This window comes from Lithobates pipiens, unplaced genomic scaffold, assembly GCF_037356315.1.
Source record: "Lithobates pipiens isolate NorthernLeopardFrog02 unplaced genomic scaffold, aLitPip1_a1.2 Scaffold_8, whole genome shotgun sequence".
NCBI classification, from domain to species: domain Eukaryota; kingdom Metazoa; phylum Chordata; class Amphibia; order Anura; family Ranidae; genus Lithobates; species Lithobates pipiens.
In genome coordinates this window covers 78465085-78483196 of record NW_027507903.1, presented here as the reverse complement: position 1 = coordinate 78483196, position 18112 = coordinate 78465085, and the positions used below count along the sequence as shown (strand labels likewise).

Here is an 18112-nt window from a genome sequence, read left to right as displayed (position 1 = left end):
TGCCTGTATCCAACAATACATTAGAGCCGCAAGCAATTTTAAATTACATTTTTCCCTCTAGAAACACACACTGATAGGTAGTGGCCCCTTACCTGCACTGCAACTGCAAAACACTCCATGGGGGGGGCTCATTGCCTGCTCAAAGGTCTCATTTTTTTCAGAATGAGGCTTGGATATCAGGAGATATAATTCTCTAGAATGAGGCCTTTGAGCAGGCAATGAGCCCCCCGTGGAGTGTTTTGCAGTTGCAGTGACTGCAGGAAAGGAACTTGGCGACCTTTGAAGAGACAAAGACGCAAAAAAGAAATAAGGATTTACTTTTTACTTTGACCAGTACCTATGGATATGGGGAGAAGAATCTGAAACATCCAGTGGAGAAACACCTGGATGTTGTCACTTTTCTTTGGAAAGATTGCACAATTTGCACAGTGAAGCACTTGCACTTAAGAAGATTCTGCACTATATGCATGGATTGAACACTTATATATTCATATGCTGATTTACATATAGGAATTATATCCCCCCCTTTTTTTTTTTATAAATATATTATCATCTATCTTATGCATTTGGATTTATTTATTCTGTAAGGCATCTATTTATTAATTGGCTACTATTGTGGTGTTTATGTTTATTTTGCACAGGTCAGGTGCACAGTACATTGCTACCTGTGCCTCTGCATGATACCAATTTACAATTCTTGAGTATATCATATATACTATTGTATTTAATTATTCATTACTTGTTCACGTTGCACTTTATTACGGATGTTTGCACAAGTTTTGTTCTATTGTTTACATTAGCAATATTTGCACATTTGGAATTTTTCTGCATTTTTTGCACTGGTTGCACAATATTATATGTTGTTGTCACGTAGCACTTTAAATAGTAAGGTAAAAATCACTGAAGCTGGCTGTTTAGGATTGCAATATATCTGAACTCCCATCTTTTCTCTTTTTTCTGTGCCTCTTTATATCTATAATTATTGGTGTCTTATGAGAATTACAGCAATATACTGCTTATACTTAGTATTATCCCTTTATATATCTTCTTGCTATTTTATAGAACAGCGCAACACCACCCTCTTTATTCAATAACAAAATGCACGCCATTGTTTCTGGGCTGTACTATGGGTACAAGCAACAAATAACATCCAAGTATGTGGTATCACTGCGATCATCAGGAACAGGAAAATGTATTTTGGATTGTTCTTTGGTGGTAAAATATTGTAATAGCAAGAAATATGCAGCTAAATTAAAATAAAAATGTTTTTACAATTTTTCCTTTGTTTACAGTTTTCCTTTGATAATAATAAAAAAAACATCAGGATATATCTGTTACCATTTAAGCACTAAATGAAAGACCAATTTATCCTGAAAAAAAGGTATATTACACCTGGATACACTAAGTAGTTGCAATCAGCTTTACTAACATATGTCAAAGTTGTGAAATTGGGTCTAGACTTTAAGGTTTGTTTTACCTTTGGACATAATGGGGTTAAGAAGCTTTTGTGTGGACTCTTCCTTGCTATCCATTGCATTAATACAGAACTGAAAAATAGCAAATAACTATAATAACTGTAATTCTGTTAACCATACAGTATATATTATTTCTTGGTTACCTTTTTAACCCTTAAAATACACTAAGAATGACAGAAAACCCCTACATAAGCTATTTCATTTGGAAAGTTATTTTTATAAAAAGGGAAATTCCATACAAATCATATATAATAAGCACCTATCACCAGATGTTTCTATTGAAAAAATCCTTTATTCACTAGCAACAAGGTACTATCTGCTGTATGCACAGGTTATTTCTTACAATAGATACATTCTCAGAAATCTGCTATATGCCTATACAGCCAATATCCTAAAAAACCTTTTGCCATTCATTCAGAATACATAACTTACATAGAAAAAAATATATATGCAATGAGTTCTGTTCACAATGTGTGTTTCAGTTATTGTTGTTAGCTTAAAAGCCTCATGGCATGGCTTTTATATAGTATAATAATAGCAAGAGTTATGTGAAATGTACAAATATTTAAAAGTACTCTAACATTACTTCTAATCAGAGCCATTTAAATCAGTATCTAACTATGGGTTTAGTACCTTGGCATAAAAAAGAATTCTGAGAAATAAGAAAAAATATTTTCATAGGAATAAGTAGCAGTGTGCTTAGAAGTGGCCAAATTGCAACAGCAGGGTGCACGATGGGCTATGAGTTTCAATGTGCAATTTGTAGGCATTTCAAAGTCTCTCTCTTATGAAAACCCCATAGCTGACTATTATAATGAATATTCACAAAATCTAGTAAGTTGTAAAGTTACTTTTTAAACCATTTGTATATATTTTGACTAATCTCAGCTCATTTAGAAAGTTGATAAGTTTTAGTTTGCAAAACTGAGCTAGAAAATGCATGCCCACTAATAAATGTTTTTTGGGCTTTCAGAGATTTGTATTATGTTGATATACAGTACTTAGCATAATAAACATCTCAAAACAATAGTGAGGTGCTTAGATAAATAAGAATTGTTGTGCAATACAATAGTACAAAGCAAATATATGAAACTATTGAAAAAATAAAATAAAGAAATCCAAATGTGAAGCCAAAAACTGTGAATTCAGTGGTTGTTCGATTATGAGGGAAATGACAGATGTGAATATCAAACGCCACCAAATTTAATAATAAACCACACAGCACCTTGGTGTACAACAGAGGGAGGCTAACTAGAATCATAAGACCCCAATTAAGAGTGGTCAACCAGCACTTGCCTATTATCCTAGGATATCCAGATTTCCTCAAAATCACATGTCAAACGATGGTACTGCTGCATTGTAATAGATTGCTGTGTGTATATACTCAGTTGGGTAAACTGTAGTATCATGAAAAAGAAAAAGATACTCTTTCTATAGTGTAATCCCGATTAAAACACCAACTTAATGTGGTAAATGCACTTGAAGAGATGACAACAAGGCACTTTATATCATATAAACAACTCATATTCCAGAATCCAAGATGGCCGTGGCGGGATTGCATATGCATAGTGGCGTGTGTTCCATCTCTGCCCTACTAGTTTAGTCACTCTTCCATTTTATACAGAATATACTGTATATATGTACAGTACAGGCATACCCCACTTTTAAGTACACAATGGGGTGTATTTACTAAAGCTGGAAAGTGAAAAATCAGGCTCACTTCTGCATAGAAACCAATGAGCTTCTAAACCCAGCTTGTTCAGTTAAGCTTTGGTAATAAAACCTGGAAGTTCATTGGTTTCTATGCAGAAGTGAGCGTGATTTCGCACTTTCCAGCTTTAGTAAATAAACCCCATTGCGTACTTAAAAGTGGGGTATGCATGTACATATATATGTATGAAGAATCACTGAATTCACAGGTTTTGGCTTCACATTTGGATTTCTTTGTTTTATCTTTTCAATTTGTGGTGACACATAATGGTTTGATATATTTGCATTGTATTTTGGTATTGTGCTAGCTGCTATGTTTGTTTAATATCCAATAGAGACCTTTTAGTTCCTATTTATGATAAACATTGCTGCCAAAAACACAATGTTTTAGCTGGACATTAACATTTTGGGAAAGTATGCCACCTTATGAAATCAACCATGGCGCGTGATAAAATGTAAGCGGATTGTGCAAGGACCTTATTTATAAACAAAGTCATCTGATCATGGAACATGGTGAGAAAATGAAGAGAGACAGAAGGGGCAAATAGTCAATGATCATGGACAAAAAGAAGAGAACGATGCTGGGAAAACTTTACCATTTACAGGAGATAGAGGGGATGTGCATGATCTGATCAAGGACCAATGGGTAAATAGGTAAAGAAGGGCTAAATATGGTTGGAGGACAGAAAGGAAGTTTATTGTGGCTGGGAGAGAGGGGGATAACGTGTAAGCTGATCCAAGTCAAGCCAAGAGAGTAGAGGCAGAGCAAGAATTGTTGCTAAGGGGTGGAAAGAGGAATGGTAGCTGGTTTGGATGCTTTGGAGTACTCTATGATAAGTTGGGGAAGGTATTCAGAGACAAAGAACTAAAGAAATGATAGATTGATGGAGAATGGGGCATAGAGAATAACAGAGACACTGCCCACAAAACTGGTAGTTAGGCAGCAGTCACAAAGCATAGAGTTGAGATCCTGTACAAAAGCACATGGGATCCAAAAGTGTGTGGTGCTGATTATAACAGATGATAATGATCAAGATAGAGAACAGTGGGAACAGGTGCAAACATGATCATGGTTAAGTGTGGACAGTGGGGTAGATATTCAAGAGAAGCTACCACAGACAGTGAAGAGGGATCCTTCAAAGAATGTAATGCAAGTATTGGGGAGAGACCTGCCACACAATGTAGTCAGGGGAGAGCTGCACGAGAATACAGTGTTGCCACACAATATAGTGCAAATCTGAGGAAAGGTAGGGAGGGTTATTGATAAAAGAATATCTCTACCAAAACATGGGCACCACTGAGGCCAGGACCAGCTGAGTTTTGGATCCATGAATGGGCACTGTGGTTCTACCAATCAACTTTTGTACACCTGCTCTGTCAGATTTGTCCAGCTCAATCAGCTCTGCAAGCTATAACATTCAACCCTGATCTGTGTATTCTGATGGCAAAAAGTCTCCCTGGTGTCAGCATACAATGGCACAGCGGGGAGGATTCCCCTATCCACCTCAAATGTGTGAAGGGAAACAAGTTTTTTTTGTTCAGCCCTCTGGTTGAACCAAAAGAAAATCTATGGACTGCCTAAGTGACCAATATGTGTGCTTAGAATCTGTCAACAAAACTCCACAAGCCATAAGAAGAGAGATGAAACACATGTGTTTTTTGTTCCTAGTGGCTAAACCCCAGCTAGTCAGGTATGATCACTCAAATCTCACTTCTGCACAGGAAACACTGGCAAAAACCATAGTGAATAGGGAATGTATCAATCCCTCCCTTTCTTTTTAAGCCTTACACAACATTCTGCCACAGCCTTGGTGCACCCCCTCTACCTCTAATGCACTTGCTGCACTCTACCTCTAATGTCTACGTGTTTATAAACTCTGACAGTGCAGTGGTAAAAGGGTAAGCTCTTTTTCAGTATACGTATCCTAGGTACTAATCCTACCTGTGATACAGTACATATGTTCCTTCATTTGTTTGTATGGGTTTGTGCTAGGTGCTTCTCTCACAATCCAAACAACTTACATATAGATTATTGAGCTTCCACCGAAGCTGGCTCTAGAGTGTGTGTCAATATGACTCTAAATTTAGGAACTGTTTTTAAAGTGGAACAAAAGAGAACAAATACAAATATGCTAAGAGGCAGGCTCTTTATCTCACTGATTTTATTATTGCATATATTTTCTGTGAGAATATACACCTAGCTGTCTGTTCAAAATCCCCTATATAATGCTTAAGAGCAGCTCAGTTTACATTCCAGCACATTGCTTGTGTGCCAGGACGACTGCATCCTGCATATGCATGTCATCCTGTGCCAGCCAATAAACGCTTAAGACCAGCACCCGGAAGAAGCTAAGGAGAAGATGACAGGGCTGGTGAGGGACCTCGTATGATTTGGACTGTTGAAACAAAGGTAATTGATGTTGCCTTTAGTCCTGCTTTAATGCTTTGTTCCTTTTGTAGAGTTTTGTAGAGCGTTAAGTTGGCCATACATTATACAATTTTCTTGTTCAATTTCCTTTAGAATTGCCTTCAGCTATGCAGTACAAGGGCCTGCCTGATTGCATACAAATGTAACGTGCTTAGGTTTGACCTCATATTATATAGTTTTGGTAAATCTAAAGGAAAATTTAACAAGAAAATGTATGGCCAGCATTAGCCACGTAAGGCAGAATTTGGCAATACTTAATATTTCAAATGTATGATAGTTACATTTATGTACAGTTATGTTCTATGTATGTAATACACATGATTAAGATTAGCTGTAGTTTTCTAAATGTGAACAATATAAGGGTCCTTCTGTTGCTATCACAGAAGGCATTTCTATGTTATTACAAATAGGGTATGATAGCAAAATGTTAAAAAGCCATAAAAATGATATTTGAGTGTTATGCTGCTTTTGTAACTTGAAGATGACTTTCCTCCTTTAGACTAATAAGTAGAAACCCCTTAATTTTGTCTCTGAGCCCCACTAATAAGCTGTTTGAGTGCACACACTGTACAACTTTTAGAATAAATCTGCTTAGAGCTGTACAGAGGTTTCACGCATCCTAACCTATCATTACTGTGGGTAGAATGAAGAGGCTTTCTACCTAGTAGCCCAAAGGCAAAGGGCAAAAGGATCCTAGCAGCACAAGAGCTGTATATGTATTTTCTGCATTTAGGAAAAAACATTATTATTTTTATGTTTCCATTGCTGTATAATCAAATAACCCCATACAATCAACAAACAATAACATGTCTTTAGTTTTGGTTTTGCAGAAAAGAGAGAAGCTGTGCTAATTCATTAAAGACAATCTGGATAATTTACAGAATATTAATGAAGATGGCATCTCTGCCATTCCTTTAAATACTGCTGTTTATTTCCATATCTTTAGTACTTGCCGTGGATTGTAATTACTGGAAGAATATAAATGAAGTACACTTACCTTGAGATGTCTGAGTATCTATAAATTTTTTGATCAAAGCATCAGTAGTTTGAGTATATAAGCTAAGAGCATATTTCAGAGACTGGAGGTCTGGGCTCTTCTCCAAGAAATTCTTTTTCAGACCGCTTCCCCCGGCATGAAAGTATTGCTATAGTAAAAACAGACATTAGGATAGGAGAAATTTATAAAGAATAGTAACTATGCTTCTATGCTGTAATCCTACATAATAAAAGGGCTGAATACTTTATGAGTTTGATTATGAGAGCAGCAACCATAAAATCAATTTACACCACTGAGTCCTACAACAATGATGGCTGCTTGTAAAAAAGACCCCTAACTAAGCTTCTTTACCTGTACGCCTTGTTCTTTTGTATATAGCTGCTATATGGAGCTTAAAGTAGAAGTTCACCCTAAAACGAAAATCTATAAATCTACATGCATCCACAATCTTTTGAAGCCGAACCGGTCTGGTCTTCAGAGGTCGAAGCTCTGTGCAGGAGACAACCAATAATGGTTGTGAAATGCCAGGGAAGTGACCTCACCCATAGAGTTACTTTGGGGCTTCCGTTGTTGGCTGTTTCCTCTGCAATTGCCTTCACAGTGAAGCCGCAGCTGACAGCTCATCGCGGGGCTGGACCAGAGCGGCTTCAGAAAAGGTATGTATAGCAATTTCTTCTTTACAGGGCTAGATAGATTAGTCTTAGATCATGGATGCCTGTAGATTTACAGATTTTAGTGTTTGGGAGAACTTCTACTCTAAGTTGTATAGTTTTTGGTGTCACTTACATTAATATCAAGAGGTGTTGAATGACAACAGATTCTATTGCACTTATCTCTAACTTTTAATTCTTAAATAATACATAATATGTGGCACTACCTTACTTCCTATTAAATATGTGTATATAAAAAAAATTAATACCATCAATTATCACATAAATTAATTCACATCAATAATAAAGTGCAATCAATCATAAATGTGCAAACGTAAAACTTTTAAGTCTAACTTCTCAGTGAGGTGTTTTTGTTCTGACAAATATTCTATGTTTGATATTGCATATTTTCATGGTTATATTTCATACATAGACTTACATATTATCTCTGTAGTAATGGTTTATCAGTCATTTAATTGCATGGTTAAAGCAGTATTAAACAAAAATGTATTATCCTGCAGCTTACTAATCTGCTCTGCCTCTCTCTTGCCCAGCACTCCAGTGAATTCTGGAGGGGCAGAGCAGAGAGCGGTGGCTGACAGTCACCACTCTGTGCTTAGAACAGACCCAAAAACTGAGCGATCAGCTGTTACATGGCTGCTAAATTACAAGTGAGGGTAGTTAGTAAGGTTGAAAAAAGACACCAGTCCACCCAGTTCAACCTGATTCACATCGATCCCTACCCTCAAGGAGCCCACAATCCAAGGTCCCCATTCACATACTAGGGCCAATTTTGGACAGAAGCCAATTAACCTACCTGCATGTCTTTGGATTGTGGGAGGAAACCGGAGTACCCGGAGGAAACCCACGCAGGCACAGGGAGACCATGCAAACTCCAGGCAGGTAGTGTCATGGTTGGGATTCAAACCAGCGACTCTTTTTACTGCTAGGTGAAAGTGCTAACCACTACACCACCGTGCCACTACACTGTGCAGTAGTTCTTAGTCTTAGAGCCAATGAGGACAACTGCAGCATTGCACTGATGCTGCAGCCATATAGGTGAGTATTGCACTTTTTAAAAAGTGTTAAAATGATAATAAAGTCTTGATTTAAAAAAAAAACAAACGTGTTATACTTACCTGCTCTGTATAGTGGTTTTGCACAGGGCAGCCTGGATCCTCCTCTTCTTGGGTCTCTCTTTGCTGCTCCTGGCCCCTCCCTCCTGAGCAAGCAGCTTGCTATAGGGCATCCGAGCCGAGTCACAGCTCCTTGTGTTCATTCAAACACGGAGCTGCGGCCCAGCCCTGCTCCCTCTCTGTTCTGATTGGCTACCTAACTTTGATTGACAGCCATGGGAGCCAATGGCAGTGCTGCTGTGTCTCAGCCAATCAGGAGGGGAGTCCTGAATGGCTAAAACACTTGTGGACATCGCTAGAGAGAGAGAGTTAAGTTATAGGTGGTGCTGGGGAGGCTGCTGCACACAGAAGGTTTTTCATCTTAATGCATGCATTAAGATAAAAAGCCTTCTGCATTTACAACTCCTTTAACCGGAGTTACATTTTAATATGTTGGTCAACTCCATCAAAATCTGCAAGTCTAACATTACCCTCCCCCAGACTGATAATTCTGCAGTCCAAGGGTGGCTCCATTTCTCCTCTATCCAGAGTGGAGACATCTTAGGAGAGGAAGTGTGTTACCAGTTGGATCACAATTTGCACATAGAAGTGTGGGAGCATTATATGACGGAAAGGCCCATTCCTATACTGAAAGGCCATCAACCCAATTTAGTTTATATCATCAAGAAAAAAGGGAAAGTAAAGGTTGTTCAAGGAAGGCCCATCAGTATCAAAATTGCAGTAAACTCATAAAAACATATATATTTTCTTACAAAAAGTAATTCAAAATATAAAAAGTAATGTAAATGACAGATCCAAAATTGTATCGCCATCTATAGATATTTTGATATAGAAGTAGCAAATGGCAATTGTCATCTAACCAAAAAGTCAATACGTTTCACAGTCATTGACGTTTCTTCTGAACATTTTCAAATTTTAGATGCCTTGTTAAATGTAATTTCAATCTAGAAGTCAAAAATGCTTTCATAATATTGAAACATATGTTTGAATTTGTGACTTCTAGATTGAAATCACATGTAACAAGGCATTTGTCATTTGAAAATGTGAAGTTCTGAAGAAGCGGCTACAACCGCAAAACATGCTGACGTTTTGGATAGATGACAATTGACATTTGCAACTTCTATACCAAAATATCTATAGATGGTGATATCTTTTGAGGTCTGTGATTTATATGACTTTATATATTTAAATGACTTTTTGCAATAAAATATATATGTTTTTATAAATTCAGTATAATTGTGATACTGAAGAGGAAGAGCCAGTCAGCAGGGCACAAACACAAAAGACCAGTTTGAATCCACCTGGGAGCCCTGGGCCCATCATATGGACATTTTGCTCCGGCCGGGGATACCGGCATATCAAACTTGCAACTACTCCCCATGGCTGGCTCGAGCCCTGCTGCCTTTAGTTTCCCTTTTTATTGATATTTACTGGTTGGATCACCAGGTGAAAATAAAGAGGAAAATCCTAAATAGTAAAACTAATGGAGTCACCACATAATAAGGATTGGTAGGCTGCAGTATATAAGTCAACCCATAAATTGATGTCAGTTGGTTTTAATCTAACAGTTCAATGTAATAAAGTTGAAGAGAGAGAACAAAACCATCATGTATTGATAAAAAGCTATATCACCTGCTACAACTTAGAACCCATTCACTCCACTGCATTGCAAAAACATATTGTAACACATCAATCACAGTGTGATTTGTGGCTCTATCATTCATTTTTAATGACATCCCAGCACACCTACTAATCACATCTATGCTACAACACAATTCAGCACACCATAACATACAATGTGTATTTTGGTAATTAGCAATAAAAAAAATACAACTGGAGCTATATCTCCTGCTTTGGAGCCCACTCAAAATTAACAGACATACAGTGCTTTAATAAATTGTAAAATAGTGCGATTGAGCTGTTAAATATACTGCTGATATTCATACTTGTTTAAAGTGTATCTCCCCTTGCACAGTCTAAAAAATTCTTATAGTTTACATTTTTTTATCATGGCCAGCCTCAAGCAATTTCCAATTGAAAAACTTATGACAAACATTAACGCCCAGACTTCTAAATCTGTAACCCTTTGTTAGTACTGACAGTGTTCAAATCCATTTTGTAACTGATGAGATCTGCCAGAACTGTACAGACAGGGTTAATAATAGGGGGAGGGGAGGAAGGTGGTGGGACTTTATATGAAGCACGTGGTTGCAAAAACAATAAGTTGGTGGACATATTGGAATTTTTATTGATTGCCCAACAATATAACTGAGCATAACAGATGAATACATATAACAATAATGTCATAAAAATACAAATACAGTAATATAGTCATAATTGAGTAATAAATAGCACATGCTATGGCAAGCAAGAAACCCTCCAAAGTTCACCGGAACGTATATTGGGTTTAAGCAGTAGCATCCAGTAATACTTGCAAAACCTATGAGCTGCTTGGTCCCATGGTGATAAAATTTTGGAGGTGAGTTTGGTATTCAATTAATATGGGTTGAAAGTATAATATATGGCAGCTCTCTACTTTCAACCCATATTAATTGAATACCAAGCTCACCCCCAAAATTTTATCACCATGGGACCAAGCAGCTCATAGGTTTTGCAAGTATTACTGGATGCTACTGCTTAAACCCAATATACGTTCCGGTGAACTTTGGAAGGTTTCTTGCTTGCCATAGCATGCGCTATTACTCAATTGTGATCTGATGTACTATATTACTGTATTTGTATTTGTATGATAATATTGTTATATGTATTCATCTGTTATGCTCAGTTATATTGTTGGGCAATCAATAAAAATTCCAATATGTTCACCAACTTATTGTTTTTGCAACCACATGCTTCATATAAAGTCCCACCTCCTTCCTCCCCTCCCCCTCTTTTGATATGACAAGGGATGGAAATGTGTAAATTTACCAGGCTACAGTTTCATTTAAAGTCCCAGGGATGGAACGATCGGCCTTACTGAGCCATACGTTCGTATAAAGTCCCTAGAATGATTGGAGGTCATTCCGCATTTGTTTCCTTAATACCAGGGTTAATAATAGCAAACACAGCTCCCCAGTCCCTCATAAACATAGAAAAATTAAGTAGGATTTTCCAGTGCTGGGTATATCAGAAATATGCTTCTAAAATGAGAAGCAACATTTTCATTCATTTATTTTATTAAAGGTATGCTATATAAATGAGAACATGTCACAAATATAAAGTAGGTGTTATCCGAATTAAAGTGGTTGGAAACTCCCCTGCCCAACTTTACTCCATGTAAAGCAATTTGCAATCACTTACTTGTAGGTGGCTTTAAAAACGTCACAAACACAAAAGACCAGTTTAAATCCCCCTGGGAGCCCTGGGCCCATCATATGGTAATTTCACTCCGTCCGGGAATACCGGCATAACAAACTCACAACTACTCCCCACGGCTGGCTCAAGCCCTGCTGACTGTCTTTTCCTCTTCTTCTTCTTTTCCCTCTTCTATCCTCTTTCCCCCTCCCCCTCTTGTATACAATATGGCCCTCCACTGCAACCGATACGACCTTATGTACTGGTTACCGGCAGGTAATGGGGTCAAAGGGCTTCCCCCTCGAGGTACATAGGCTATGTACCAAAACTACTGTTGTAAATCACAAAACTTATGGTTTGTCTTTGGTAACGGTCACACTCCTGGATTCCAGGAGTGGCTATCCAGGCACAGTATGTTCCCATTAGGGGTGCCGGGATGGTCTCTCCGGGATCCTGGAACAGGTAACATAGTTGCATGAGTTCTCGGCCGTAATAGTGGAACCGCATTCTGATTCTTGGCCTTATCATATCACTATTGTTGTTCTCTTCTGTAATATGGAGGCTTGTTTATTGCCTCGTGAGAAACTTGTATTCATTGTTTGTCTATTTGTAAATGAATAAAAATCTTTGAAAGTAAAAATGTCACAAAATGCGCTGTTTAGGAGATATTGCCAATATCTGATTCAGTGACGATATTCGCACACGCGCATTTTGTCGTTTACGGCACACTCAGCAAGACGTCAGTCTATGCATCTATGTGCCGTGCCTCTGATAGCAGAGCTCCACAGCATCACAATCCCACGAGATCTCAGTGTTTTTGAAACACCCCATGTGACCAGCGACACCACAGGGGTGTGAATAAGGACATTCATGTTTAACACTGGAAGGAAATTTGCATGTGTGCTCTTATTGGTTTGCCGGGCCATTGCCACGGTAACGGTATACTAAAACAAGGCTTGGTCAATCTTTACTGAGCATGCCAGAGATTCTGGCTTGTTCAGGGAGAAAAGGGCGGAAGTACAGATGAGGTTGGAATCGGAAGGCTACTGCAAACATGGTGCCGGCTTAGGCAGGAACAGATAAAAAAACAAACCAAGATGCAGAAACAGTAATGCCGCGTACACACGATCAAACAATCGGGTGGAAAAGTCCGGCAAACTGAAGTCCACCAGACAATCCCCCCGTGTGTAGCCTCCGGCATACTTTTTTGACCCGAAAGTACGGCGGACTTAGAAAGTAGTTTTGCACTCCCATCTTCCTGCCAGACTTGCATTTCGGCGGCCGTGTGTGTGCCAGTCTGCCGTACTTTTGAAATGAATGGACTTTTCCTGCCCGGAGAAAAGTCTGCTCATTTCAAGCGGGTCTCCAGGTAGGCGGGGCCCGCGAAGGAGACGTCGCTGGCCCCGCCGCCTGGTATGAACTTAAAGGGGAACCCCAACGCCAAAAAAAATCGGCGTGGGGGTCCCCCCCAGGTCCACATCAGACCCTTGTCCGAGCACGCTACCCGGCCGGCCAGGAAAGGGGGGACGAGCGAGCGCCCCCCCCCCTCCTGAGCCGTACCAGGCCGCGTGCCCTCAACATGGGGGGTGCCTTGGGGAAGGGGGACAAGATCAAGTCCACAAGGCTTCACAGACCTGCTCTGGACCTGAGGATTCCAGAAACAGTCCACTGCTGGACCATGGGGGAGTGCTGTGGCCTCGCGGCCCCCCACCCCAAAGCACCTTGCCCCCATGTTGATGAGGACAAGGGCCTCTTCCCGACAACCCTGGCCGTTGGTTGTCGGGGTCTGCGGGCGAGGGGCTTATCGGAATCCGGGGGCCCCCTTATTAAAGGGATACCAGCCCCCCACCCTATGTGAATGAGTATGGGGTACAATGTACCCCTATCCATTCACCTGTGAAAAAAGTAAAAAAAAAACACAACACAGGGTAAAAATAGTTTATTGCACAGCTCTGGGGGTCTTCCGTCTTCGGGGGGTCTTCTCGCCGGACTGAAGAACCGAAGAGGGGGACAAGACCCCCGAAGTCGGAAGAAGGGCGGCGGCGCGGGGAAGAAAGCCGGGCTCCTCCGCTAGCAAAAGAGCTAGAAGAAGATAGCGGAGGAGCCCGGCTTTCTTCCCCGCGCCGCCGCCCTTCTTCCGACTTCGGGGGTCTTGTCCCCCTCTTCGGTTCTTCTGCCGGGCCACCGCGCCTTCTTATAGCTCTCTTACAGGCAGTGGCTCGGTCTTCTGTCGCCGCTGTGGTCACCGCCTTCTGTTTTTTCTTCTCTTCTTCTCTTCAGATGTTGCCTCGTCAGATCCTCCGCTCACAATGGCTCTGACGCGACGCACGGTGACTTATATAGGGACATCGCCTGATGATGTCCCCGCCCATTATGGTGTTACAGTCCCAGAGGACTGTGACATCATAATAGGCGGGGACATCATCCAGTGATGTCCCTATATACGTCGCCGCACGCCCGGTCCCCGTCATTTTGAGCGGAGCGAGCGACGAGGCAACATCTGAAGAGAAGAACAGAAGAACAAAAGAACAGAAGGCGGCGGCGGCGACAGAAGACCGGGCCACCGCCTGTAAAAGAGCTATAAGAAGGCGTGGTGGCCCGGGAGAAGAACTGAAGAGGGGGACAAGACCCCCGAAGTCGGAAGAAGAGGCCGTGGCGAGGAAGAAAGCCGGGCTCCTGCGCTAGCAAAAGAGCTAGAAGAAGATTCCGGCGAGAAGACCCCCGAAGACGGAAGACCCCCGGAGCTGTGCAATAAATTATTTTATCTTGTGTGTTGTGTTTTTTTTGTACTTTATTTTACAGGTGAATGGGTAGGGGTACATTGTACCCCATACTCAGTCACATAGGGTGGGGGGCCGGTATCCGGGGGCCCCCTTATTAAAGGGGGCTCCCGGATTCCGATAAGCCCCCCGCCCGCAGACCCCGACAACCAATGGCCAGGGTTATCGGGAAGAGGCCCTTGTCCTCATCAACATGGGGACAAGTTGCTTTGGGGTGAAGGGGCCGTGCGGCCCCCCCTTCCCCAAGGCACCCCCCCATGTTGAGGGCACGTGGCCTGGTACGGCTCAGGAGGGGGGGCGCTCGCTCGTCCCCCCTTTCCTGGCCGGCCGGGTAGCGTGCTCGGACAAGGGTCTGATGTGGACCTGGGGGGACCCCCACGCCGTTTTTTTTCGGCGTTGGGGTTCCCCTTTAACTCCATACCAGGTGGCGGGGCCAGCGACATCTCCTTCGCGGGCCCCGCCTACCTGAAGACGCGCTCGAAATGAGCGGACTTTCCTCCGCGTGTGTGGGCGAGTCCGTTCATTTCAAAAGTAGGGCGGATAGTACAGCGGACTTAGTACACCGTATTAGTCCGCTGAAAAAGTGCCGTGTGTGGGCAAGTAGCCCGTTCAGAAAGTCCGACAAACAGTCTGGCGGGAAGTCCGCCGGACTAAGTTCGTCGGATAGACGGCTACATGTGTACGCGGCATAAGAAAGATCCTAGAACACAAATTCTTATCCTGGTGAGTATATAAATGCTATACATAGTGGCCATATGATTACTGGGGATATTTCTTCTTACTTTAATTCCTCTTCAAGGTGCAAAAGTGGAAATACACTTCAGTGATTTGTAATTGTGCATTTTGCACACTTCTGCCATTCTGCAAAGCCAGAAAGATTCAATAAGTACTTCCGGAGTCACTAGACAGAGCTAGAAATACTCATTTATTCCCGAATCATGAAAAAAGTGTGCTATCTGCCTGACTGTACAGCGTGTGTAAATCACAGGAAAAGTTGTAATGAATCACAAACCTTTTGGTTGGAAAATCTGTAAAATTGTGTATAGTTAAAATGTGTAATTAGCTATTTGCTCACATTCCGGCTTGAAACCTGAAACACTGTGATACATCAGGGCCTACGTGACATTTAAGTGTCATCGTCCGGACTTTTTTATTTATATACAATCATATGCATTTCAATATAATTTATCAAATGACATTTAAATAATAACATGTAATGACATGTCAGAATGCTAATTATTGAGAGCAAAATGCTTTGGAGAATATAATATTATTCTTGATTTATAATTGGCTTGTAAAAATCTTTAACTGAAAAGGTAATTATGGAAGCCCAGGAGAGGTTTGACAATTCCATGCTAAAGTTTGTTCTATTTTTTTTATTTATTTTTTTAGTTCATTTTGTTTCAAAGTGCAAACTTGGTTTGACTCTCCAGCTATATTTCCATTTGCCCACATTTATAGCAAAGTGTGTTCAAATGGCAGCACTGCCTTCAAGAAGCAGATTAATTAAAACATGATTTGCATTCAGGCTTTAATTTCTCAGTTGATTTCATTTTCGCACAACATTGTTTATTGTTTGTTCTGCCTGCTGCTCACTTAAAGGAGCCCTTACTGTAGTTATTGAGAGGAACAGTTACATACTAGAGAGCAAGCATATGAAAGAGAGCATTTTCCACTCTGACCAAAATTAAAATGTGTGCCTGGGCAATATAGAAAATACATTCTGTACATCTCTGCAATACATACACATTTGCCAACATTTTGTCTCTTTAACCCCTTAGAGCTGGCGCCTGCCAGCCCTTTAAGGGGTTTAGCATCCTGGGGCAGGGCTTATGGTCATGTAACCGCCATGATTGGCTCTCACAGCATTCACATGATTGAAAAGCTCCCGATCGCAAGCTGCAAAAAGGGGCTTTCAGTAAGCCGCTGGTAACTGTGCCAGGAGCATGCTGGGTGGACTCTCTCAGCACAGATTTACTGGCGCTATTGCATGTAAATATGCGGCTGTTCTGTACCAAGGCCCAGCCACCGTTAGGCCCCATATTTGAGTGCGCTTAGTGCCAAGGAGTTAAAAAATGCGGTAAATACAAAAACCATCTATTTATCTTGCTAAGAAACCAGTGAACTGTTCATTCCCTCTTTGAGCTGAAAACTCTTCCAAAGTGAGGAGCCAATGGTCCCCCTGGCAAAGTCCCCCCACCCATGGTGAGAACATGTGGCCTGGTATGAGTCAGGAAGTTCCCCGCTTTCCTTTCCAGCTAGGCTGCATGCTCAGAAAAAGGGTCTGATATGCATTTTTAGGGGGGGCTCACAATTTTTTTTGTGTGCTTCATTTAAATGACCACCCTTAAAATCCATACCAGACTCAAAGGGTCGGTGTGCATTTTTGGCGGCTCTACACAATTTTTTTGCATCCTTGAGGTAGGATGTGCTACCACAAAACTGACATTGAGCCCAGGTTCACACTGAGCTGTGAGAATGAAGCCGTTTGAGTTCTGAACTCGCACGATTTCACTCCCGCATGTCAGTCCCGATTTTAGCCGCGATTTCAGAGACATCTGTGCAGGTTTCTGCACAGATGTCAATGTAAATTGCAGCCCAAAATTAGTACAGAAACTACTTTTTAAAATCGATGCGATGCTGCAAATGCAGCGTTGCACCAATTAGGACGGTGCCATTGCTGCCAATTGTCCAATCACATGTCAAATCCTACCAATGTGAACCAGGGCTTACAAAGAAAAAATATGACAGTTCAAAATGCTAGCAAATTAAACTTTATTGTTGCCAGCTTCTTTAAAAAAAAAAAAAGAACATAGACCCCTCCAAAGGTCCTTCACAATACATAATAGACCCTGTGTGCCACTTTATCCTTTAAAAAAGGAGGGAGATGTAATTTGCCTATAATATAAAAATCATACATTTGTGTTTTGTAAATGTCAGGGCTTTAAAAAAAAAAATATTGCTCCCAGATACATTGAAAAAAAAAAGTTTTGCATTGGTACATGCTCCCTAGGGAACTACCCATCCCTATTCTATTTTCACGACCTCTTGCGTATTAGTCCAGAAATTGGGCATTTTGAATTTAACAGAATTAAGCCCCATTGATTTCAATGGAGTTTGCATTTGGCATTCAAACTCATTTGATGTTCAACAAACTCTAGTTAAACTGATCCTAGAGCAGTTTGGCTCATGACTGCTCTACTGTGCTAACATCTGAAAGTGCTGTCACCCCTTCTTGAGTTCTTCTCTTTTGGAATAGAATACTTTCAGTACCTTTTATGTTGTGGGGATGAGGGAAAGGGGGCAAATTCTGTAATCTAAACAAGAGGCTGAGTAGGGATGACAACATTGCTTGGGATTTCAGAGCAACAGAAGCAGATTTGTCAGATCAGGCAGATCAAAGGAGAGAAGATTCAATATATCCGCTATGAGAATGTATGATTTACTGTTTATCTATACATAAGGACATGGTTTGATGGGAATATGCATATATTAAAAATTAGCATTAAAAATCTCAGAGGCTGAAATTATATATATATGGATTTTCAAAACCAAATTGACTGTATATACAGTATATTATGTTTCCTATTATACAGTATATAGATTCTGTGGTTACTGAATGATTGCGCTTCAAGTCTCCCA

The 18112-nt window shown here is 40.7% G+C and overlaps 1 protein-coding gene across 1 annotated transcript in view; it reads right to left on the bottom strand.

The window, feature by feature from the left end:
• UNC13C (unc-13 homolog C) overlaps positions 1-18112 on the bottom strand; it is an 857791-nt gene that overhangs the window by 91939 nt on the left and 747740 nt on the right. Inside the window, exon 31 of the mRNA XM_077472480.1 lies at positions 6611-6758. Coding sequence (XP_077328606.1) covers positions 6611-6758 — 148 coding nt within the window. The remainder of the gene's footprint in view (positions 1-6610; positions 6759-18112) is intronic.